Source organism: Lycorma delicatula, chromosome 11 (assembly GCF_047948215.1).
Source record: "Lycorma delicatula isolate Av1 chromosome 11, ASM4794821v1, whole genome shotgun sequence".
NCBI classification, from domain to species: domain Eukaryota; kingdom Metazoa; phylum Arthropoda; class Insecta; order Hemiptera; family Fulgoridae; genus Lycorma; species Lycorma delicatula.
The window spans coordinates 53851222-53876499 of record NC_134465.1 but is presented as its reverse complement, the minus strand read 5'-3'; the positions used below and the strand labels follow the sequence as shown (position 1 = coordinate 53876499).

At 31.1% G+C, this 25278-nt stretch overlaps 1 protein-coding gene across 4 annotated transcripts; it reads right to left on the bottom strand.

Annotated features, from left to right (window-relative positions):
• Nucleotides 1–2963: 2963 nt before the first annotated feature.
• LOC142332558 (uncharacterized) lies at nucleotides 2964–24711 on the bottom strand. 4 transcript variants are annotated; one of them, XM_075379021.1, is made up of 3 exons: nucleotides 24388–24684; nucleotides 8174–8345; nucleotides 2964–5612 (listed from the first exon to the last, which is right to left on the bottom strand). In XM_075379021.1, exon 3 carries the CDS (start codon nucleotides 5450–5452, stop codon nucleotides 3593–3595), a length of 1860 nt encoding a protein of 619 aa, XP_075235136.1. In that variant the 5' UTR covers nucleotides 5453–5612; nucleotides 8174–8345; nucleotides 24388–24684; the 3' UTR covers nucleotides 2964–3592. The 4 variants fall into 4 exon arrangements, with proteins under 4 accessions (XP_075235136.1, XP_075235137.1, XP_075235135.1 ...); XM_075379022.1 differs by having other exon boundaries at nucleotides 24560–24667; XM_075379020.1 differs by lacking the exon at nucleotides 8174–8345 and having other exon boundaries at nucleotides 24560–24711.
• Between the last annotated feature and the right edge of the window lie 567 nt (nucleotides 24712–25278).

Genomic DNA, 25278 nt, shown 5'->3' with positions numbered 1-25278 from the left:
AAGAAAAGTGTTAAGAAGTGGAAAGAGAAATGAACATTGGTAAAATAGACGGAGCATACAGGAAAGTTAAGGAAAATTTTGGAGTACATAAATTAAAATCTAATAATGTGTTAAAGATGGTACACGAATATATAATACGAAAGGTAAAGTCGATAGATGGATGCAATATATTGAAGAGTTATACGGAGGAAATGAATTAGAAAATGGTGTTATAGAGGGAGAAGAGGAAGTTGAGGAGGATGAAATGGGAGAAACAATACTGAGATCTGAATTTAAGAGAGCATTAAAAGATTTACATGGCAGAAAGGCTCCTGGAATAGACGGAATACCTGTAGAATTACTGCGCAGTACAGGTGAGGAAGCGATTGATAGATTATACAAACTGGTGTGTAATATTTATGAAAAAGGGGAATTTCCGTCAGACTTCAAAAAAAGTGTTATAGTCATGATACCAAAGAAAGTAGGGGCAGATAAATGTGAAGAATACAGAACAATTAGTTTAACTAGTCATGCATCAAAAATCTTAACTAGAATTCTATACAGAAGAATTGAGTGGAGAGTGGAAGAAGTGTTAGGAGAAGACCAATTCGGTTTCAGGAAAAGTATAGGGACAAGGGAAGCAATTTTAGGCCTCAGATTAATAGTAGAAGGAAGATTAAAGAAAAACAAACCAACATACTTGGCGTTTATAGACCTAGAAAAGGCATTCGATAACATAGACTGGAATAAAATGTTCAGCATTTTAAAAAAATTAGGGTTCAAATACAGAGATAGAAGAACAATTGCTAACATGTACAGGAACCAAACAGCCACAGTAATAATTGAAGAACATAAGAAAGAAGCCGTATAAGAAAGGGAGTCCGACAAGGATGTTCCCTATCTCCGTTACTTTTTAATCTTTACATGGAACTAGCAGTTAATGACGTTAAAGAACAATTTAGATTCAGAATAACAGTACAAGGTGAAAAGATAAAGATGCTACGATTTGCTGATGACATAGTAATTCTAGCCGAGAGTAAAAAGGATTTAGAAGAAACAATGAATGGCATAGATGAAGTCCTACGCAAGAACTATCGCATGAAAATAAACAAGAACAAACAAAAGTAATGAAATGTAGTAGAAAAAACAAAGATGGACCACTGAATGTGAAAATAGGAGGAGAAAAGATTATGGAGGTAGAAGAATTTTGTTAATTGGGAAGTAGAATTACTAAAGATGGACGAAGCATAAGCGATATAAAATGCCGAATAGCACAAGCTAAACGAGCCTTCAGTAAGAAATATAATTTGTTTACATCAAAAATTTATTTAAATGTCAGGAAAAGATTTTTGAAAGTGTTTGTTTGGAGTGTCGCTTTATATGGAAGTGAAACTTGGACAATCGGAGTATCTGAGAAGAAAAGATTAGAAGCTTTTGAAATGCGGTGCTATACGAGAATGTTAAAAACAGATGGGTGGATAAAGTGACAAATGAAGAGGTATTGCGGCAAATAGATGAAGAAAGAAGCATTTGGAAAAATATAGTTAAAAGAAGAGACAGACTTATAGGCCACATACTAAGGCATCCTGGAATAGTTGCTTTAATATTGGAAGGACAGGTAGAAGGAAAAAATTGTGTAGGCAGGCCACGTTTGGAATATGTAAAACAAATTGTTAGGGATGTAGGATGTAGAGGATATACTGAAATGAAACGACTAGCACTAGATAGGAAATCTTGGAGAGCTGCATCAAACCAGTCAAATGACTGAAGACAAAAAAAAAAAAAAATTAAATAATAGGCCAAGAAATGAATATAGATTGCAATAAAAAAAAAAAAAACCAAGTATGTATATTACATGAGTAGTAAATTTTTTTAATACACCTGTATTAAGATTTACAGATTTTTTAATTTTCATATTTATTTAGTAATATTATTTTAAATCCTACTGCTATTAAGAAAAAAACATGGTGTTTTGATCAATTCATTTACATAATATACAATCTTAATTATTTTATAAAACTGTCATACCCATGGTAAGACAGCTATACACAAAAGACATGGTATGAAAAAAAATGCTACAGAAAAGGATACAGGTATAAGTGCACAATAAAGATAATAATGGTATAAGATTCACAGATTGTACTAATTTAGGAGATAAAATACTAGATATTCAACACATCATTTCAGAATTCTAATACTATACAGAATATACAATAAAAATGAACCCTAAGAAAACAAAACTAGTAAAGTTAGCCGACTACAAAGCAATGGATGCCCACATAAATGAAGAAGAAATAGAACAATTAACGTTATACGGTACATTCACTTAGGTGATATAAATAGAATGCAAAAATGAAAGAAAAAAGCAAAACAGCTACGCGCAAGAAAGGATTTACTAAAAAGAAAGTTTATTACATAGCAAGATGAATTCGAGTTAAAGAACTATCTTAAAAAGGTTATTTTCATTTGGCATTTACCTTTTAATGAATATGAAACGAGATAAAAGAAAATAGAACACTGGAGGCAAGCACAGTGCGAGTATGGATAAGTGTTCAAATAAGATTAAATGTACAGAATAAATAAGTAATGAGAAAATTGGATAAGCATAGAACCTTAATCAGAACAATCGGAGTAGAAAAACTAACTAACTGGCTGGGAGATATCATGAAAGAACGATTGATTAAAAAGAGTAGCAGAAGAAGCAAAGAAAGGTGCAAACAAATGAGACCATTAGAGATAATATATAAACAATCTAAAAGAAAATGGGGTTGCCAGCATACACATAATTTATCTAAGTTGGAAATTGACAACAATAAGAAAGCATGACTTTTTGTGAGGCACAAAAACAGGTAGATAATCTAACAGTAATGAGAAATGACATAATGGTGTGATGAAAATAATTATAGCTTTAGTTCTCGAGGAAATCATCGATCTATATCATTCCTCTATACCATAAACTTACTAAAACTAGAAATGCCAGCTAATAAAGGTAAAAAAAGTTAAATCACTTTTTAATTTGTTATTCTGACTGGAAATCAACACAAAATACATAAATTCTTTATTAAGAAACTCCTGGAATTAAAGGTTATTAAAAATGTATTATTAACAACAATATTTATAAATCCATTCAAAACAGGCATTATTAACAAAAACAAAAAACAAACAATAGATATTGAATAGTATAATACAACAGAAAGTTACAATTCATGTTACATTTCATTAATACAAAGAATTAATTTATACAGATGTATATGTTTGGACAATATTGTCCAAACAATATGTAAATATTGTGACAAACATACAATATTTGTCCTATAAGTTCACAACTATATATTTCAAAATTGAAGTATTATTATACCATAATTATAGAACAACAAATAATAATAAAAATAAAAAAGAAATTTAGCACCTTCAACTCCGATATTATTAGAACTAAGATTCAATTCAGTAACTCTACTATTTGGTAGATACTGAACAAGCAATTCAGCACCTTCAACACCAATATTATTAGAACTAAGATTTAGTTTAGTAACTCGACTATCTTCTAGATACATGTAGAAATATTTAGCTCCTTCATTTCCAATGAAATTAGAACTAAGATTCAATTAAGTAACTATATTTTTTGTAGATACTGAGCAAGAAATTTAGCACCTTCAACTCCGATATTATTAGAACTAAGATCCAATTCAGTAGCTCTACTATTTGGTAGATACTGAGCAAGCAATTTAGCACCTTCAACACCAATATTATTAGAACTAAGATTTAGTTTAGTAACTGGACTATCTTCTAGATACCGAGAGAAAGATTTAGCTCCTTCATTTCCAATGAAATTAGAACTAAGATTCAATTCAGTAACTATACTCTTTTGTAGATACTGAGCAAGAAATTTAGCACCTTCAACACCAATATTATTAGAACTAAGATTTAGTTTAGTAACTCGACTATCTTCTAGATACCGAGAGAAAGATTTAGCTCCTTCATTTCCAATGAAATTAGAACTAAGATTCAATTCAGTAACTATACTCTTTTGTAGATACTGAGCAAGAAATTTAGCACCTTCAACACCAATATTATTAGAACTAAGATTTAGTTTAGTAACTGGACTATCTTCTAGATACGAAGAGAAATATTTAGCTCCTTCATTTCCAATTAAATTAGAACTAAAATTCAGTTCAGTAACTATACTCTCTTGTAGATACTGAGCAAGAAATTTAGCACCTTCAACTTCCATATTATTAGAACTAAGATCAAATTCAGTAACTTTACTATTTGGTAGATACTGAGCAAGCAATTTAGCACCTTCAACACCAATATTATTAGAACTAAGATTTAGTTTAGTAACTCTACTATTTGGTAGATACTGAGCAAGCAATTTAGCACCTTCAACACCAATATTATTAGAACTAAGATTTAGTTTAGTAACTGGACTATCTTCTAGATACCGAGAGAAAGATTTAGCTCCTTCATATCCGATCATATTAGAACTAAGATTCAATTCAGTAACTATACTCTTTTGTAGATACCGAGCAAGAAATTTAGCACCTTCAACTCCGATATTATTAGAACTAAGATCCAATTCAGTAACTCTACTATTTGGTAGATACTGAGCAAGCAATTTAGCACCTTCAACACCAATATTATTAGAACTAAGATTTAGTTTAGTAACTGGACTATCTTCTAGATACCGAGAGAAAGATTTAGCTCCTTCATTTCCAATTAAATTAGAACTAAGATTCAATTCAGTAACTATACTCTTTTGTAGACACTGAGCAAGAAATTTAGCACCTTCAACACCAATATTATTAGAACTAAGATTTAGTTTAGTAACTAGACTATCTTCTAGAAACCAAGAGAAATATTCAGCTCCTTCATTTCCAATGAAATTAGAACTAAGATTCAATTCAGTAACTATACTCTTTTGTAGATACTGAGCAAGAAATTTAGCACCCTCAACACCAATATTATTAGAACTAAGATTTAGTTTAGTAACTGGACTATCTTCTAGATACCAAGAGAAATATTTAGCTCCTTCATTTCCAATTAAATTAGAACTAAGATTCAATTCAGTAACTATACTCTTTTGTAGATACTGAGCAAGAAATTTAGCACCTTCAACACCAATATTATTAGAACTAAGATTTAGTTTAGTAACTAGACTATCTTCTAGAAACCAAGAGAAATATTCAGCTCCTTCATTTCCAATGAAATTAGAACTAAGATTCAATTCAGTAACTATACTCTTTTGTAGATACTGAGCAAGAAATTTAGCACCTTCAACACCAATATTATTAGAACTAAGATTTAGTTTAGTAACTGGACTATCTTCTAGAAACCAAGAGAAAGATTTAGCTCCTTCATATCCGATCATATTAGAACTAAGATTCAGTTCAGTAAATTCAGTAACATTATATTCTCGATGCTGAACAAGAGATTCAGCACCTTCTTCTCCACTGTTATTAGAACTAAGATTCATGGTTAAACGCTGAGCAAGAGGTTTAGCACCTTTACCTCTGAAGATATTATCGTTAATATTTATTTATTTGGTTACGGTTAGATTACAAAAAAAATTCACTACCACTGATTGCTCCTGTTAGAGTATTGTCTTCTATGTTTATTGGCTGCAGCAAAACTACCTGGAAAAAAATTAACAAATCAAACTACAATTCTAATAATCATAATACTAAATTCCTCTTAATTGTTCAATTATAAAAAAATTAAATTTTTTTTAAACTGACTTAATAAGTATATTATTTAAATAAATTTTTTGTTGGTGTACATTTTGCACGTCAAGTTCAACAACTTTTATTTAGTTTCACGTTAAAATGGATAGTACAGTGATCATATCCAAAGTGGGGTATTATTGGGTTTGTTGGCATTTAATTCTTAAAATATTTCATTTTAAGGCTTTAACTTTGTATTGCAACAGATCAAAAGTATACATACTTAGAATGTAAAATTTTAAAAGTAATTAAAAATTACTTATGTGTTTGTGTATTCTATTTCTGTTATAAGGGTCAATTTTAATTTAATGATTAACAATTTTTTTTTGTCGGAGGAGAGGAAACCTTTGATAGGCGTCATGTGCTCTCAAACCCCTGGGGCTCTTCCTTGCGAGCCTACCCATTACAACCCCTTTTCCTCAACTACATGGGATGCCCCCACAAGTACTGGAGAAGATCATAAAACTATGTAATGTGTTCTACAATAGTGAAAATAATCCAACAAAATAAATAAATAAAAATCATATGCCAAGTACAGTACAGATATGTCAGGAATCTAATTTTAATTTTGCATCCCAAATAGAGTTTTCTGAGAATTCTGAATAAAAGACTGAGAAAATGAATAAAGCAAATACAGAATTAAGGGAAGAGATGAATGGGATTAAATTAGTCAATTAGAAATAATGGTAAAAAAATACACAAAGGTGTTGAATTATAGATATATATACTTTGTACATAGAAAAACATTTGATGTATCCAATAGGATAGGGTAATAGAAGTATTAAGAAGCAAAAAGTAGTTCAAAAAAGAATATTTAAAAAAATCCATTAAATGAACACCCAACCTCCTAAAATTGCAATATGTTTTTCTCCTTTTTCTCTACCACCCTTTGGTTTAAAAACAATTTTTTTTAAGTTTATATTTCATATATAGAGCTATCAAGAAATGACTGCAACTTTTTAAAATTATAATTTAATATATTTATATTTTACGTCCAAGGTCAATAATTATTGATATTATAAAATATAGAAGAAGTTTTTACAAAAATTTATTTCTTTTACTTTAGTCCTTATTGAAGCAGGTGTTAGATTTAGAGAAGACCACTTATACTTAACCAATATATAAACATTTATACAAAATCTTTTTAAAGTGCATTAAAATTGAAAATATTTTATTTTAAGGCTTTAATTTCATATTGCCAAAAATAAATCTTTTTAGAAAGTAATATTACTTATGAGTTTCTTTATTTCATTTTTGTTATAAATGTCAATTTTAATTTAATATTGAACATTATAATATTGCCTTAATAAGAACATTTAAAATTTGGTTAATTTTTTTTTTTTCTAATAGTGCAAATACATTTTTGTTATTGTTTTATAAAAATATGAAGTAATTTTATTATAAAAGTCAAACCCTTATTTTTTCAACTGTAAAAACTTAACAGAAGTATATCTTATATTCAATTAGTTGAATATTGCTTAACTATAACGAGGGGAATAAATAAACTGGTTTTTACATGCCGAATAAATGTTAATTGTTCTGTACGAGCATTTAAAGATATTCTTTTATACACAGTGTGTCATGAAGAAACAGACAAACTTTCTCGACATGTTTTATCGGTGAAAATAATGAAAAAAGTTCATATAAACATTGGTCTGGAAACGCTATGTTTTCGTGTTACGGCTAGCAAAGATTTCACTCTGGATTTCAGCCCTTCTAATGAAAAGAAGTACTATTGTGAGTTCTGGAACCAAAATTAAAGCGTTAAGTTTGTGGTTTCTTATGTAATTTGAGCTGGGAAATAGAATAAAACAGGTCCGAGAACTGCAACTCCAGTAATTTTTTTTAAGATATCAAATGTAATACAAAAAATTTGGTGTAGAAAAACAAATTTGTTTTAGGTTTGTAGTAAAAAAAGCTTTGTTAAATGACTAATAAATGCATAGAGAATTTAATTCTGGGAAAATTAATGTAAATACACAAATAAAAAGTACATAAAAACTCAATATAATAAATCGGTATAATCATAGCAGTTTTAATAAATTTTGCACTTTAAGGACAAGAATTAATTTTAAAAGACGTTTCAGGGACATTTACAATGTTAAAAAACAAATCTAGCAATGGTGATCACATTAGGTCACAAGATATTCTTAAGTATAGAATTAATGAAAATTTTGAATCATGTAACAAATTTAAATATCCTACTGTGAAAAAATATACATAAGAAAAAAAATTTAATTAATGAATAAATAAAATTTTAAATGTCAATGGGATTAGAAAGGAAATAATGCAATTAATTTAATCATTCAAATTTATACGTGAAATACAAACTCAAATTTTTTATAAAAAAAAATTTATTTATTTACTACACACTGTACTTAGCAGCAGAATAGTTCATTTTACACAGAGTGATTCATGATGTAACAAAATTTCAGGCCATATTCTAGTGTGGAAAATAAAAAAAAAGTTCATACAAACGTAAGTTTGGAAATGCTGCGAGTGTCAGCTGGCGAAAGATTTCATCCTGATTTCTACGCCTTCCCATAGTATTACAGCAGATTATAATTCAGAGGACCCACATTAGGTAGTAAATTTTAGCGGTTATATGTGAAATCTGACCTGTATTTTTAGAAGTTTTCGATAAATCTAGGGTAAAAGACAAAACATTCAAGTCGAAAAATACACTATTTTATGGTTGGCGTAAAATAACTTAGTTAAATGTATATTTAACGCATAAAAGTTTTAAACAAAGTTTTCAATATTACACATTAACACTATACATATGATTTAACTTATATTGATACAATTAAATAATGGTACTGTTTTAATGTATGCCATAATAACACAAGAAAAGTAAATTAAGAAGCTATTTTTATGGATAAACCTTCCTTCGTATCTTTTTGTCCTTTAAATAAATATTTATTTATAATTAGTAAAACCAACAGAAAATGTTAAAAAGAACATATATATATTCAGGTTTGTTTTGGGGGAGAAGATTTATATTGCTTTGATATTATGCTGTACTATATAAAAACCCAACAAAGGGTTATATACTAGTCTCGGCTTTGCTCTTGATAGATTTTTATTTCAATTAAGAACATTTACGATGGTAAGGGGTTATCATTACAGGGAAGACGGTGGAGGGGTATGAAGGGGTACAGCTTGCGGAGGGGTAGGAAGCCCCCTTCCATGCATCGACGTGGGTTTATGTTCTTCGTTGACGTCCGAGGGAGTCCACTGAATTCCTGCTGCTCCTTTCAGTCCGACGATCATGCTGCTCGCGTTACGGCGATGAAAACTATCGCGGGGAGGAGACAAGAGTGGCATGGAGGGATAGCCTGTCGTGGAGAAGGTACGTTCGTGCGCAAGCGGTCGTGGATGGACCGCGGCTACGCTATTTCTTAGTCTCCTTCTGGCTGTCGATCCTGTAACCCGCACTGGAGATTGAGTTATGCTTTTTGGCGGGTCCGATCTTCGGGTGTTGCCGAGGGGGAGGATTTTTAGTTGGTGAGAGCCCGATACTGTCATTCTGTGCAGAAAGTCGGCGACTGGTAGAGCTTTCCTCTCGTCCGACGGAAAAAAACATCGTATAACAAACAGAATAAACGAATATAAAATACTATAAAAGAAATCACGATACGGTGAAATCATTTGAACTTAAACGAAAGCCTTAAAATAATATTAAAAGATAATTAAAGATACGACAAGATTAAAGAAAAATGTAAGATAATATTAAAAGAATTGAATCATTCTACCAATACTGTATTGTCAAAATAACCGGTTGCAAGTTGCAACTCTGTAATTACCGCGAATATATCTTTTTTAATAGGTAATTAAGACAGGATGACGTCACTTGCATATTCATAATGTCATGGAGAAGGAGAAAGAACTTTTAATTATTTATAAGTTATATACTCTAGCTAGAGCTGGCCAAGGTAGAAATATCTGTTTTGTCCATCCCTGAATCCATTTTGACTAGTCTCGGCGTGAAGTCTGTACGTACGTATATATCTCGCATAAATCAAAAACGATCAGCCGCAGGATGTTGAAATTTTGGATTTAGGACTGTTGTAACACCTAGTTGTGCATCTCCCCTTTTGATTACAATCGACTGAACAAAAAGTGTCCAAAAAAGTTCGATATACAAAAAAATTTAGATTTTGAACCTTTTCTTAGCTGGAGTAATATGCACTCATTGAGAGTTTCTCAACGATGTATCATAAGTAGTACTTATTTTCATTGGTTCCAGAGTTATAGCCAAATAAAACTTAATTAATTAAATATTTGGATCTTACAAGGGGAAGGCACATCGGTTCGAAATAGACTCCATCTTATTTTTTTTTTTTAATTTATATATATTGATTTATTAACAATTATTAACCTCTGATTGTAAAAAAACGTTTTACGATAAGCAATAATTCATAACAATAAAAAATTAAACAATAATCATAAACAATAATTCAATAATAATAAAAAAAATATTCAAAAATATTAGAAGTTAATGAAATAAAATTTTATGTACTTTACAATTTTAAAAAATGTGTATATGTAATATAATAGGCATACAAGCTAGTCATGAGGTTTAAACAACAGATTTTTTTATCAGAGAAATATTTTTAAAAGAATGCATTGTTTATGATATTACGTTACGCTTTCCTAGTTCTATGCTGTGCGTTAAAAACTTAATCACTCTACTTTGATTTTTTTTTTTTCATTTATTTACAGCAAGTCTAACAGTTAACTAGAAGAAAACAAAATAATTTTAAATTAACATAAATAACTTGTTAATTACAAAATGTACGATATATACAGGCATGAGTATATTAAAATCAATACCTGTTCTAAATAAAAAAGAATTAGCAATTAACCCTTCCGATAGATAAACTAGACATAGTGTAAATAAGATATATCCTCTGCACGTTCTAGGAGAAATTACCTATTACATTCAACCAATAAAAACAAATGGCGCCGGGGTGTGCGGTTGTGTTGGGTGCTGCTCCGATAAAGGTATCATTATTATTATTATTAATATAAAATGAGTTACGTGTAAAAAGAACAAGCGAACGGAATGCTGTGCGATTCCTGTAATAAATGGTGCCATTTTCGGAGTGATAACATCTAAGAAAACGATATTTCGGACGAAAACAGCGAGTTGTACTGTCCTACATGCGTTGACGTGCCTAAAACTGACACGCTAGAAACATCAGGAAAAATATCTCATTACTGGAGATCATTTCGGTGTTTCAATAGGATGTGCGCTCTATTGTTGCAAAAAATAATAACCTCAAACCGGAACTGTGTCAAATAAACAAAAAAAAAAAATTATTTACTACTCCAAACGAGAAAGGTAGGTTATATTTAGTCAAGTGTCTTTAAATAACAGAACCCACCGGATTGTCTAGTGGTGAACGCGTCTTCCCAAATCAGCTGATTTGGAAGTAGAGAGTTCCAGCGTTCAAGTCCTAGTAAAGTCAGTTATGTTTACACGGATTTGAGTTCTAGATAGTGAATACCGGTGTTCTTTGGTGGTTCGGTTTCAATTAACCACACATCTCAGGAATGGTCGAACTGAGACTGTACAAGACTACACTAATACAAATCATCCTCATTCATCCTCTGAACTACAGGCTGATTCAAAGAAACGGGAAATTTTGAAAGTTGTGTTGGTAGCCGTGGGCGATTGGTACCATTTGATAAGTCTCTAGCCTAACCTGCCATTTAGTTGTCATGGACCCTTGAAGTGGTGCGCAACGTGCATTTGCTATCAAAGCGTTTTACAAAAACAATGACAGTGTGGAGGGAGCGCGTAGAGAATTTTGCCGTCATTTTAATCTGGGACGGCACGACCGTGTTCCATCAGCACATGCAATTAAAACATGGATATCTAATTTTGAGGAAACCGGTTCGGCAATGAAAAAGAAACCTCCAATCCGTGAGCGAACCGTTCGTACACCACAAAATGTTCAAGCTTTACAAGATGCTGTTACACGAAGTCCACGTCGGTAAATCCGTCGTCTCTCAGCATCTTTACAATTTCATAGTTCAAGTGTTCGAAGAATGTTAGTGAAGGACATGCAATACCATCCGTACAAATTGCAGATCGTCCAGGAACTGCAACCGAACGATGCAGTTGTGCGAGCAAAATTCTGTAATGTAATGCTTCAGAAGAAAAATGATAACGAAGAGTTTGTTCACGAACTGTGGATGTCAGACGAATCGCATTTCCACCTCAGTGGATTTGTTAACAAGCAAAATCGCAAATACTGGGCGCAAGAAAATCCTACGCAGCTATACCAGCGTCCGTTGCACAGCCAGAAAGTGACCGTGTGGTGTGCTATGTCATCTTACGGTGTTATAGGCACTTATTTTTTTGAGGATGACAACGGTCTTGCGATTACAGTGACGTCGGCTCGTTACGTAGCCGTGCTTGAAAGCTTTGTTGTGGAACACCAAAAGAGATTTCCACCGATTCTTAACACAGCCTGGTTTCAACAAGACGGAGCAACGTCACATACTGCACGAATATCGATGGCAGCTGTACGCCGATTGTTTGGACAATGTGTCATTTCACGAAATTGTGACATTAGATGGCCTCCCAGATCGCCTGATCTCTCAGCTTGCGATTACTTTTTGTGGGGTCACCTTAAAAGCAAAGTGTTCCACAGTAGACCTGCTACAACGGAAGAACTGAAGGCAAAGATCCGAGAAGCGATTGCGGAAATTCCAGTTCAGATGTTACGTCAAACCATGAACAATTTAACGAAGAGACTTCGTGAGTGTTTACGTAGAAGAGGAGGTCACCTGGAAGATGTCATCTTTAAAAAATAAACTAAAATGTATGTATCCTAAAATGGCAACATTTGTACAATTACATGAAATAAAATTCATTTTCTAAAAAAAAATTTCATTTACGTTATTTAATTTTTTTAAATTTCCCGTTTCTTTGAATCACTCTGTATTATCTGAAAAGTAATTACCGGAAGCTAAACAGGAAAATGAAAGAAAGCTTTAAATAACAGAAGATGGGATTCTATACCTGTCAAAGGGAAAAAGTCACAAAAACTGCCGAACTGGAACAAAGATTTTCCTCCTCTAAAAAATAAATGTGATCTCTTGTCAGATTTGGATGAGACTAACACGTCAGATCACGAAATAACAAAGACAAGCGCGGCTGCATATAGAAAACCTTACCAAAGTAACATATTAATACATAAACAAGGAATTACCTTGACAAAATAAAACTTTTTGACGATTGCCTGGGAAAAGGTATGACCAGGCAACTTTCTGATGGGTGTTGCATGCTATCTATTATGTAGCCGGGTGCTGAGCTGAAGAATGTCATCAAGGAAGGTAATATGAGTTCGTACTTAGGACCGGGGGACGCTGCTGTTTTTCTCGCAGAACAAATGACGTCGCGAGTAATGAAACTAGAAGCTTACTTATTGCATTCAAGAAAAACTGTGGAAAAATATGGACAAGAAAATAGCTCACCTCTCTTTTTCTGTTTAGCCTCCGGAACCACCGTAAGGTATTACTTTAGAGGATGATGTGTATGAATGTAAATTAAGTCTAGTCTCGTACAGTCTCAGGTCGACCATTCCTGAGATGTGTGGTTAATTAAAAGCCAACCACCAAAGAACCCCAGTATCCATGATATAGTTTTCAAATCCGTATAAAAGTCTATTTTCAAAGCCTTTATTAGGATTTGAATCTTAGAACTCTAGACTTCGTAATAAGCTGATTTGCGATCATATGTTCGCCACACCAACTCGGTGGGTTGACCAAGAAAATAGCTTTCTTCTTGGTGCCTCACAGATACGATCATGCGTCAACAAGTAAGTAACATAATGCAAAAGGGAAATTGTAAATAGAGAGTGACTGTATTAATATAAATGTATCCAAAGGCCTATGTTTAGAAAACCGGTCGTCAAAATCTCTTAAACGTAGACTCAATCGACAATAAATATCTCCTTGATTTGTTCTGCATACTTTCAAGATCAGTGGAATACACAGGCAAGCTGACTCACAATGCAATTGTAGTCGCTAGTAATCAGTCGAGATATAGATCCCACAACAGAAGGTTCAATGCGTGCTTTGGTTAGTGTTGTTTCAATCAGTTACGCTTGTTCAATGGCGTGTACGAACTGAATGGAATATCAATCCTCCTTACATGCAAGTCTATTCGTCAGTGGGATACGCCTTTAAGAGATTAGAAACTTGTTTTCACTAACTGGAAGTCATTCAAAAGTTTTAATCGGTCACGAACGTGGATCGTGTACGCATTTCACAAACTGCAAATTCCTCGAGCCACGATTCACGGCACTGTTGATAAGCGGCTCTGTTTCGTCCATTTTTTTTGTGACAGGACACAAGTATCTGAACACGCTTGAGAACTTTGCTGTTTCTCAGATTTTCAAACAATTATATCATTCCTTTGGACTTTTTTGCTGGGGGCTTTATTAAAAGTTGTGTGTACCAAAGAAAAATTCCAGATTTGGAGGATTTAAACCAGAGAATTGTTGAAGCTGTTAATCTAATAATGCCACAGATGTTCCCAAACACTGGCAAATGCTTACAATCAAGACGTCTGTCGAGCTACAGAAAGTGCACACATTGAATTTGACTCACCTACATTAAAACTTTGAAAGTTTAAACATTTAAAAAATTAAAGGTAACAGTTTAAAAATGAAAACATTACTTTTTTAGTTTGGTAGACAATTTCAAACTGTGCATGGCATGCACAAGTTATGTTGTGGTAGAATTGCTGATTTTTTAAATAGTGTAGAACTAAGCAAACTTAACAAAACTGTGTGATTCAATTAAAAAACCAAGGATGACGTCTGTTAGAACATAATCCTATTAAAAATACTGTAGAGGAGACAAATTTCACGATAAGAATTATTATATTAAAATAATGCATCAGAATGTTCAGTAACTTAGTAATAAATCTTAGAAACATGAATAATGGTAAATAAACATGAACCTGATAAATGTTTTCTTGGTGAACATGGAATAAAAGAGTCTGAGATTAAAAATGTCTATTTAGCAAATTGCAATTTGTTAACCTGGTACTGCAGAAAGCAGTTTTAAGTGGATGGTTGTGCCATTTTGTTAAATCTCACATAGAAAGTACAGAGCATAATATTAACTTAGGTAACTACTGTCTAGACATGAAATGGCTGCAGACAAAATTAATATTAAAAGTAGAGAACTTGTTTAAATAAAGCACTAGATAGATTACAAAAACTCCAAACTTCAACCCAATAGCATATAAAAGTAGACTACATAGTTATGTTAAAACTTTAAAATACAAAAACTTCCAAAATAATTTTAGGATATTTTAGCATAAAACACATTGTACAACAAAATTGTTTACTTTAGCACAGACAAAAATAGACTAGAGAAAACGTTATTATTATATAATATGAGACTGGATATATATAAAATAACTAAACGAGCATCATCAATTGCATTAGGCAACAATGCAACTATTCTACTGTATGGTACTTGTAAAACAAAGGTAGTAAAAACTGAAATTAGTGATCACAGATGGGCAAATTATTCAATTACAATTTGATAAATTAGAAACAGAAGATATAGACTACAAAACTACAGAAATATTAACAGAACCATTATGATATTTTCCCAAGATGAAAGCTTTAGAAAACTGAGGAAATATAATGTGCTGTAGTATGGTTGATGAAATATATTTAATTACTACTTCAACATTGTTTTCCTGCTCAAAATTAAATGATGTAAAAATAAAAAAAACATTACATGAATTACTACAGCAGTCAAAGTGGCTAGGGAAAAACTGAAAAATTCTACACAGCTTGGTAGGGAATTTAAAACAGAATTTGAGAACTTTCATATGATACAAATTAAAATTTTCAAAAATATTCTGATGGAAACAAAAAGGACCTACATTAATAATAATCTGCCCAGCAGTGACAAGAAAAATAAAAGAGCCTGGCATTTAATCAACTTAAAACTGAGGAGGAAACATAATTCAAAGAGTATTGAAAAAAAAAAACAGGAATTATTGAAACTATGGTGACAGATGGGAATAATATGGCAAAAATAATTCAATGATTACTATGTGACACAGTCTAACACTAATATAGCACATAACAGATATCAGAATAGGTCTATGTACAGTAACACATTAACTTAATCTGCCACATTTCTGAACTATGTGTTTGAAAAGGAAGTAATAAATATCACAAGAAAGATAAAAAATAAGAAATCAGTTGGTCATGATGAAAAACCAAATAATATAAAAAAAATGTGGGCAAATACACGCCTAAGCCTGTTTGTAATATTATAAGCAAATCATTTGAGTCAGTTTTTCCCAGCCGATTAAAGGTTGTTCATATTAACAAAATCTAAAAAAGAAAGCACGGAGGAAGAGGTTCAGAACTACAGGCCAGTTTCACTTGTTTATCAAAAATGTATAAAATGTATAAGAGGTTAATAAACTTCCTTGAAATTAGTAACCTGATATAACATAATCAGTGTGGTTTTAGGAATGGAAAATCATGTAATAATAGTCGACCAATTTTTATCCTGCATTATTAATAATTTAGATGAAAGAAAATTTACCACAGCCATTTATGCCAACCTTAGCAAGACTTTTGACTATGTTAATTTGAATAAATCATAGCATATATTGTCAAATAATGGGATGTCGCACTAGACTGGTTTAACAGCTATCTATCACGTTGAAAACATGTTGAAATATTAAAAAGTAAAATTAAAAGATAACTGTAGATTTGGGGATCAGAGAAATAAAATGTGGCATGCCACAAGCCTCTAAACTGGGCCAACTAATTTTCACTGTTTATACTAACACACTTAAAAAATAAAGTCAAAACTTGTTAGGTAATATGAACAACTCGATGAAATAACGTGATCAAAGGATAAACTATTCCTATAAACTTGCATCAACAGTATTACACGAAAATCTTTTTCAAATTTTTTTTTCTTAATCTGTACTAATAAAGAATTATTTCCTACTTGAGAGCCATTTTAGGTACTGCATTATCATTTTAGGTAAAGAAATTCAGATCCAAAATTTAGCAGAATATTTACACTGCAAAAAACAGCAATTCATACAAGTATGTATAAAGCTAAAGGAAGCCTGTAGGCCCCACTTTAAACCATTGAAAATATTAACCTTACCTACCCTGAACGTATGTGCAACAATTACATATTTATAAAAAATTAAAAAAAATTCTTTTGCACTGTGTTATTAACAGTTATAATACTAGATTTGCAGACCTACACAAGGTTCAAACACAATCTGTCAGATACGGAAAAGATCTCATTATACTAAGGTAGGAAACATTTCTACAAATTACTGAGCCACATAAGAGAAGTGTCTGAAGAAAAACAATTTTAAAAAATTCTGATGGTCTACCTGATTAATACAGCAATTTTATCTCATATATGAAGAAAAACTGTAAAACATAAGATGTACGTTAAATTCTAAATACAACTTTTATACTCACTTATTAATTTCCTTAAATAACAAGATGGACCACTGAATATGAAAATAGGAGGAGAAAAGATTATGGAAGTAGAAGAATTTTGTTATTTGGGAAGCAGAATTACTAAAGATGGACGAAGCGTCCAGTCTGCGTCTGGCTGCTGTACTGAACAGACGTGTGTCGCTCTATTCGCATTCCTGTTCAGAGTGTAGTAGATAAGCAGTTCTTATCTTAAATACACAACTGTATATTTTCTTGAACAATTATGTTGTATTTTATATGCCAGTGTTAAATATTTTATTATATTGTAATCCTGTTTGATAAAAAATATTTGAAAATGAAGAAGTGCAATACCTGTGAGGGAGAATTACCGATTGATGGAACATACATTATTTGTCGTTTTTGTTTATACGGTTACCACCATAAATGCGTTGGAATTACGGAGAATACATATCAGCGAATGTCGCAGAAAAAGAAAAAAGAGTGGATGTGTTGTGAGTGTCGCAAATCAGTCAAATCTACTGACAACAAATCAGTGGATTCGACTAAAGAAATATTAGATTTCACCGGTATTAATGAATTAAAAGTTATCATTTTAGAACTCAAAGCAGAAGTCAGAGCTTCTTCCAGTAGGACCGAAAATGAACTTGGTAGGCTATCCCTGTTCTATGACGATATTAAAAATGAAATTAGTGAATTAGAGAAATCTAACAAGGATCTTCTCCAAGAAGTGAAACAACTCCGAGAAAGCGTAACAGAGAAGGATAAGAAAATCGCTTCGCTAGAAGAAAAAATCATACAACTCGAACAATATGGAAGAAACAAAAATATTGAAATTCACGGGCTAAAATTACACCCCGATGGAAACCGTAAGGAAAATTTACATGACTCTCTTCAGAAAATCGCTGACAAACTAGATATTCCTTTCAGCTTGGACGGTGTGGAAGCGGTTCATAGACTACCTACTAGGAGGAAGACTGATTCACCACCGATCATAGTGCAGTTTAGCAGCAGAAAAATGCGAGATTTCTGGATCAGCAAAAAGCGTGAGAAGCTAACAAATGATATGGTTCTTGCAGATGGAAGTGACAAAAAAGTGTATATTAATGAAAATCTAGTAACATCAATAAAAGACTTACTTTATAAAACGAAACAAAAAGCGGGTGAACTTCAGTATAAATTTGTTTGGGTACGAAATGGTAAAATATTTGTTAAGAAAAGTGAAGATGTGTTTGCTATTAAAATTAACACTGAGGCGGATCTGCAAAAAATCAAGTGAGTTATATAAATTTGTAACTATGATAGCGTTATCCCTAAGAGTATAATAGAATTGTTTCGTAATAATATTATTATGTTCATTACATTCAGTTCTGTAAATGTAAGTTCACGTATTAGTTATTTCTATCATTTTATTGCATTTTATATTTATCATATTCTGTTATTGATGACTCAAGATTCTTGGTATTACTGTTCCAATATTATAAAAAAAGGAAGACCTTCGCTTAATTTAATTTTATGCCAATTCAGCAGCTACTTTTCTATGTTTATAAGCATCAGTTTATTTCTTAAAGTGAATAATAGTTTAATGAAAAATATTTTATTTTTAGAAACTGGCTTTAAATTGATAAGGATAATTGACTTGCATAACGATGTATTTCTCTTGCGAGCCTATCTCAAAAATGTTATCTCTGTTATGGTGACGACATTGATATCAAATAATATGATACTGATGTCATTAAGTTACACCTACGATCTTATTCGAGCGTTTGTTCTATCGAATATATGTTCTCCCACCCCTTTAACAAAAACGGTTATGCTGTGTTTTTGCGTAGATAAGACATTAGTCATAACAACGATTAGTATTAAATTAGTCTTTACAAATAAAATTTATATGTTTCTAAATAAAATGTTTTTATTATGTTTACAAATTGTATAATCTTATAATCTGTATAGCTTATGTAATCTGTGCGTTTTAGACATATTTTCGAATCCCTATTGAAATGGAAAACATTAATGAAAATAATATTTTTAATGGCCGGTTTTTGGCTATTGATAATTACTACTCGAACCTAGACGAATTTTCGCAAGATTACTCCTGTTTATCGAAACTGAGTATACTTCATTTAAATATTAGGACTATTCGCGGTCATTGGGATGAATTCTTGATTCACCTAGGTAATAGTAACGTAGATTTGATAGTTCTCACGGAAATAAACATTACGGATAATGAAATAAGTTTAATTAATTTTTATCAGATTAATGGCTATGACTCCTATCACTGTGTCCGGAATATTAGGTCTGGTGGTGGTATTTTAATTCTTTGTCGTAACACACTCAGTGCTGAAAGAATAATGTTGGATTTGGCTGTCTCAAGTTGTGAACTATTATGCATTCAGGTTTCAGTGAAATTGGGCGTTAAGACCGATGATTTTACGATAATATGCTTTTACAGACCGCCAGATTTAAATGTTCATGAATTTTTACATGATCTTGAAAATATTCTTCATAATTGTAATAATAATAATGCGGTCTTAATCGGAGATATGAACATTGATCTTACTAAGGAAAATACTGTAGTTAGTTACTATCAAACCTTATTACATACAACGGGATTCATGTGTTGCATATCTGATGTAACGAGGGAGGAAATAAGAGATGGGGTAATTGTTAGATCTTGTATAGATCACATTTTTATTAGAGGCTTTCCTGATTACGTTTTTTCTGGAGTAATTGAAACTAAAATTTCTGATCACTATGTGACAATAGCAGATCTGTTGTACAAGAGTTCATCCCAACGATCGATGGATGACAGTCTTGGTTCATTTTACTTAGATAATGCCTTAATTAGATATAAGTTAGATAGCATAAATTATGACACCTTAGGTAATAAGATGGATAATAATCCATCTGCATATGAGAAATTCGTTGATATAATTAATTCTGTGTATAACAGTTCTTTAGTTCGCAGAAATACTGATAGGATTAAAATTCAAAATAGAAAAAAACCATGGATGACGGATGACATTCTAAATAAAATAAAGTATAGAGACAAACTGTTCAAAAAATGGAAAAAAGCACCAGCTAACCTGGAAATTCGAAAAGATTACATATTATATGGAAATAAAATTAATATTGAAATACGAAAAGCGAAGGAGAAGTATTTTAATGATAAATTTAAAAATTTTCAAAAGAATGATATTAAGGGTAACTGGAAACTACTTAACTCTTTGATGGGGTTACCCTCTAAGCGTAACTTAGACGATACTATAATTAAATATGTAAGCGGTACATCTAATAACGCGGGTAAGGTCGCTGCAGACATTATCGGTAAACACTATCGCCAGGTGTAGATGGCATACGAATCAAAGATTTGAAATATGTCGTTAATAAAGTCAGCCCTTTAATTTCAATTATAGTAAACAATATAATTAAATCAAGGAGGGTTCCTGATCTACTGAAGATGTCTATTGTTAGACCTATCTATAAAGCTGGTTCTTTTAAAGATTTAAATAATTATCGGCCAATTTCTATACTGTCATGTATCGAAAAAGTTTTTGAACGGTATGTCTCTATGCATATTACTAAATACCTTGATGATAACAAATTAATCAGTGAAACTCAATATGGTTTCAGAAAGGGGATTGGGACTAACGATGCTATAAATGATTTATCTGAGGTTGTCAATATTAACTTAAATAAATGTAACCATGTAATCTTACTTTTTTTAGATTTTCGTAAAGCTTTTGATACGTTAGACCATCATAAACTTTTAGATGCCCTAAATAAGCTAGGGTTTAATGGCCCTTTTAATAATATGCTACAAAACTATTTAAGTAACAGAAAACTTATTGTTAAAATTAAAGATAAATATAGTGATAGATACGAAACGGATAGTGGCGTGCCTCAAGGGTCTATCTTGGGCCCAACACTTTTTAATCTGTACGTTAATGATATGTCTAGCGCGATCTCTAATTCATGTCTGTTGCAATACGCTGATGATAGTGTTTTAGCATTTGGACATAAGCGATTGGAAGAAGCAGAGTTTTTAATGCAAGAAGATTTTAATAATCTATTAAAGTGGCTTCATGACAAAGGCCTAATTATTAACTCTAAAAAAACTACTGTTTTACATGTAAGATCTCCTTATCTTCAATCCCAAAGACCAATAAAAATTATTTGTCATACATGTGACTGTATAAAAAATTACCACATAAATTGTAATTGTGAACATCTCCAGAATGCTGACAAATACAAATATTTGGGTGTACATTTTGACTCTTTTTTTAGATGGGATCACCATATAAAACATATATGTAAAAATTTAAGAGTGGTTGCTATGAAATTCCACCACATCTCACCCCTATTACCAATTCACTGTAAACGCTTACTCTATTCATCCTTGTTTGAATCTGTTATTCGATACGGCTTGACAACATGGGGATCAGCCGCAGACTATCTCATAAATAAAATAAATTTAATACAAAATAGGGTCCTCAAAGATATTGCTCTTTATGATTCTGATAACAATTATGACACTAATTTAAATAATCTTACAAGGTTTCTGTCAGTTAGAGGTCTATTTAAATTCTTAATTATTTTTAAGAACTTTTACAACAGTGAATACAGGGTAAATATAGAAAGTGGATACAATTTGAGAGCAATGAGCTTTATCACAGATAGATATAATAATACTTACGGTAAACGATTAAAGAAGTACGTTGTTCCTGCATTACTTAATTCTTTACCGAATCACCTCAATAATGTAAAAATAAAAAAAAATGATTTAAAAAAAACTTCTCATTGAGTGGGCATTACTTATAACGTAATAGGTACTAACAGGATTCATGTTGGATTTATACTGGCAGTCCAGACAATTATAACATGATTATAGTTATTATTTTAATGTTGATAATTATTGTAAATCAATAAATAATGTATTGTTGAATGGTTAAAGCTTAGTTATTTATTTTCTTTAAGTAATTGTTGCAACAAGATATTAATTGTGTAATTCGTTGTTGTAATTAAGTATATATTTTGTATAAGTATATTTTGTTTCTTGAATATAATTTTAGATACTAAATCTAATACATTACAATTATTAAAGAAATAATTTGTTCATTAGTTTTTAAATATTTAGTCTAATTTTGTAAAATTAATTTTATAATTGTACTACTATTATAAGTATTATAAAACTAATAATATCTTTAGTTGTTACATAAAATTGGTTATTACATTAACCACTTAATAATGTAATAATACTCTTTAGTATATCTGTCGACAGACTTAGGTCTGACGGATGACCATGTAAGTTTTAAATTGTAAATAAAATAATAAATAAATAAATAATAAAATAATAAATAAAGCAGGAGCGATATAAAATGCCGAATAGCACAGGCGAAATGAGCCTTCAGTCAAAAATATAATTTGTTTACATCAAAAATTAATTTAAATGTCAGGAAAAGATTTTTGAAAGTATATGTTTGGAGCGTCGCTTTATATGGATGTGAAACTTGAACGATCGGAATACCTGAGAAGAAGATTAGAAGCTTTTGAAACGCGGTGCTGTAGGAGAATGTTAAAAATCAGATGGGTGAATAAAGTGACAAATGAAGAGGTATTGCGGCAAATAGATGAAGAAAGAAGCATTTGGAAAAATATAGCTAAAAGAAGAGACAGACTTATAAGCCACATACTAAGGCATCCTGGAATAGTCGCTTTAATATTGGAAGGACAGGTAGAAGGAAAAAATTGTGTAGGCAGGCCACGTTTGGAATATGTAAAACAAATTGTTAGGGATGTAGGATGTAGAGGGTATACTGAAATGAAACGACTAGCACTAGATAGGGAATCTTGGAGAGCTGCATCAAACCAGTATAATGAGTGAAGTCAAAAAAAAAATTAATTACCTTAATGTTTAAACAATGTATAAGTGTAAATGGGGTGTATGTACATAAATGCTAAATCTGTGTTATTTGTTAAATTCATTATTGCTTATGTATATAAATATTGTGTACATGTTAATGTGGAATGCTGTGTTGTCAGGTCTAATGTATAATAATATATCTATATTATGTATGTAACATAATATAGATATTTTATGTTACAATGAATAAAATGTTATATTATGTTATAAAATGAAAAGCTTTACATGCCTTGACCATGTTCTATATTTAATAGTTTTGACTATATAAACAATATGTATGAATTATAAAGAAATTATTAAATTTTAATTCAATACATACAAAACATTCATTGATCTGAATAGGTCTAACAATGGAAATCCAATCTGAGTAATTTTTAAATATATATATATATATTTTTAGGAATAAGTAATTTACCACCCCCCCCCACCACAATTTTTTTTAATGATATATACTTAATATTGTGCAATATCATACATGATTCATTAAAAATTCATGTATTTTAACGATTACATAAAATATAATTAGTTCATTATATGAGTTTATATAATATAATTTTAAATATAACATTTATTATAAATAAATCATAATTACAATTACTTTTATATACACAATACTTATTTTACTGAACGATAAATATACTACAGGATGAAACTAGCTAATATGTTTATCAAATTGAACAAATCTTCCTCATCCTTATGTCGGTGACGACGTGGTAATTCTCATAAATAAGAATCCAACAGATTAATAGTTATCGTTAAAGATTTCATCATTGTATATTTAACATTAATTAGACGAGGTTAGCGAGCGTAGGTTATGTTTCGTTATGATAATGATATACGTTAAGATTCGTCATATATCGTTTAATTAATAACAATTTTATATATATATGACAATTTTTGTTGCGTGTGAAAATGTCATGCCTGGCCGGGATTCGAACCAGAGACCTCCGGATAAAAGGCCAAGACGCTACCACTCGCGCCACGGAGGCCAGCAACAAGTGTAGATTACGTTTAATATATCATCAAAACTCACATAAAACTAAGAAAAATAAAAATTAAACAAAACTGTAAACAAATCTAGTAGGTTAGTATTCACAATGATTATAATTTAGTTTTTACGCAGTTCAAATTTAAAAAAATAATATTTATCTTTTCTGGTAATATAAATTTAATGAACACCATTCAAAACTAGAATATTGGTACGTAAATTTTCGATATTTAAAATAAGAATAAACTATCTTGTATCTGACATTTAGCATACAGAAATATTATTTACCTGAGTTTTTATAACAGAATTGTTTCTTAAAAGTTACTGAAATAACAGTAGAGTGATAAAAGTTTCAAATGCACATGAACAGGAAAAGCCCTAAATTAATTGAAATTCCAATCAACATCCGTAATAAAATTAATAACTAAAATATTTCGTATAATAACATACAAAATCTTACTTAGTTTTGATAAATTAAATTCGCTAAAATACAACAGTTTTTGCTAAACTATTTAGCAAAAATTACATGCACATCATCAATTACTAAATTAAGTTCGTATCACTAAACAACGTAGGCAACACTAAAGCACATGAAATAAAAATCATATTAATACATCTAACATATTACCCAGTAGGTAGCAGCACTTCCAATGAGTTTAACCAGACACAAAATTCAATCTTGTGCTCCTAATAGTTTTTCTACTGCAATTTCAGAACTTTCCTAAACATAAAAAAATTTGCTAATACAAATAATAAATTCTAGTTTTTATAAGTAACATTCAGTAGTACATGTACAATATTAAAACCTATAAAAAGATTTTTAAAAATGTATTTATTTTACAATATGGCATGAATAGAACAATTCTTCATTGAACAATTATATTATTGTTTTTTTTTTTTTGGAAAGGTTAGGAAAGTTTCAAAAATTGTTGCACAAAATTGCTAACATTTTCATTTATGAAAGTTTCTAAACAAGAAAAATAAATAAAAATTTCTCAGAAAAGTAATAAAACATCCACTATTAGGACTGAGTTTTAACAATATAGTAGTATACAAATTAAAATTACAATAATTACATTAAATATTAGCTGTACGAAAGGGCGAGAGCCCGCCGCTTGGTCGTCGTAGGCCCTGAGGTGCCCACGTTCGTGCATCGCTCAGGCAGATCTAGGCCTGACG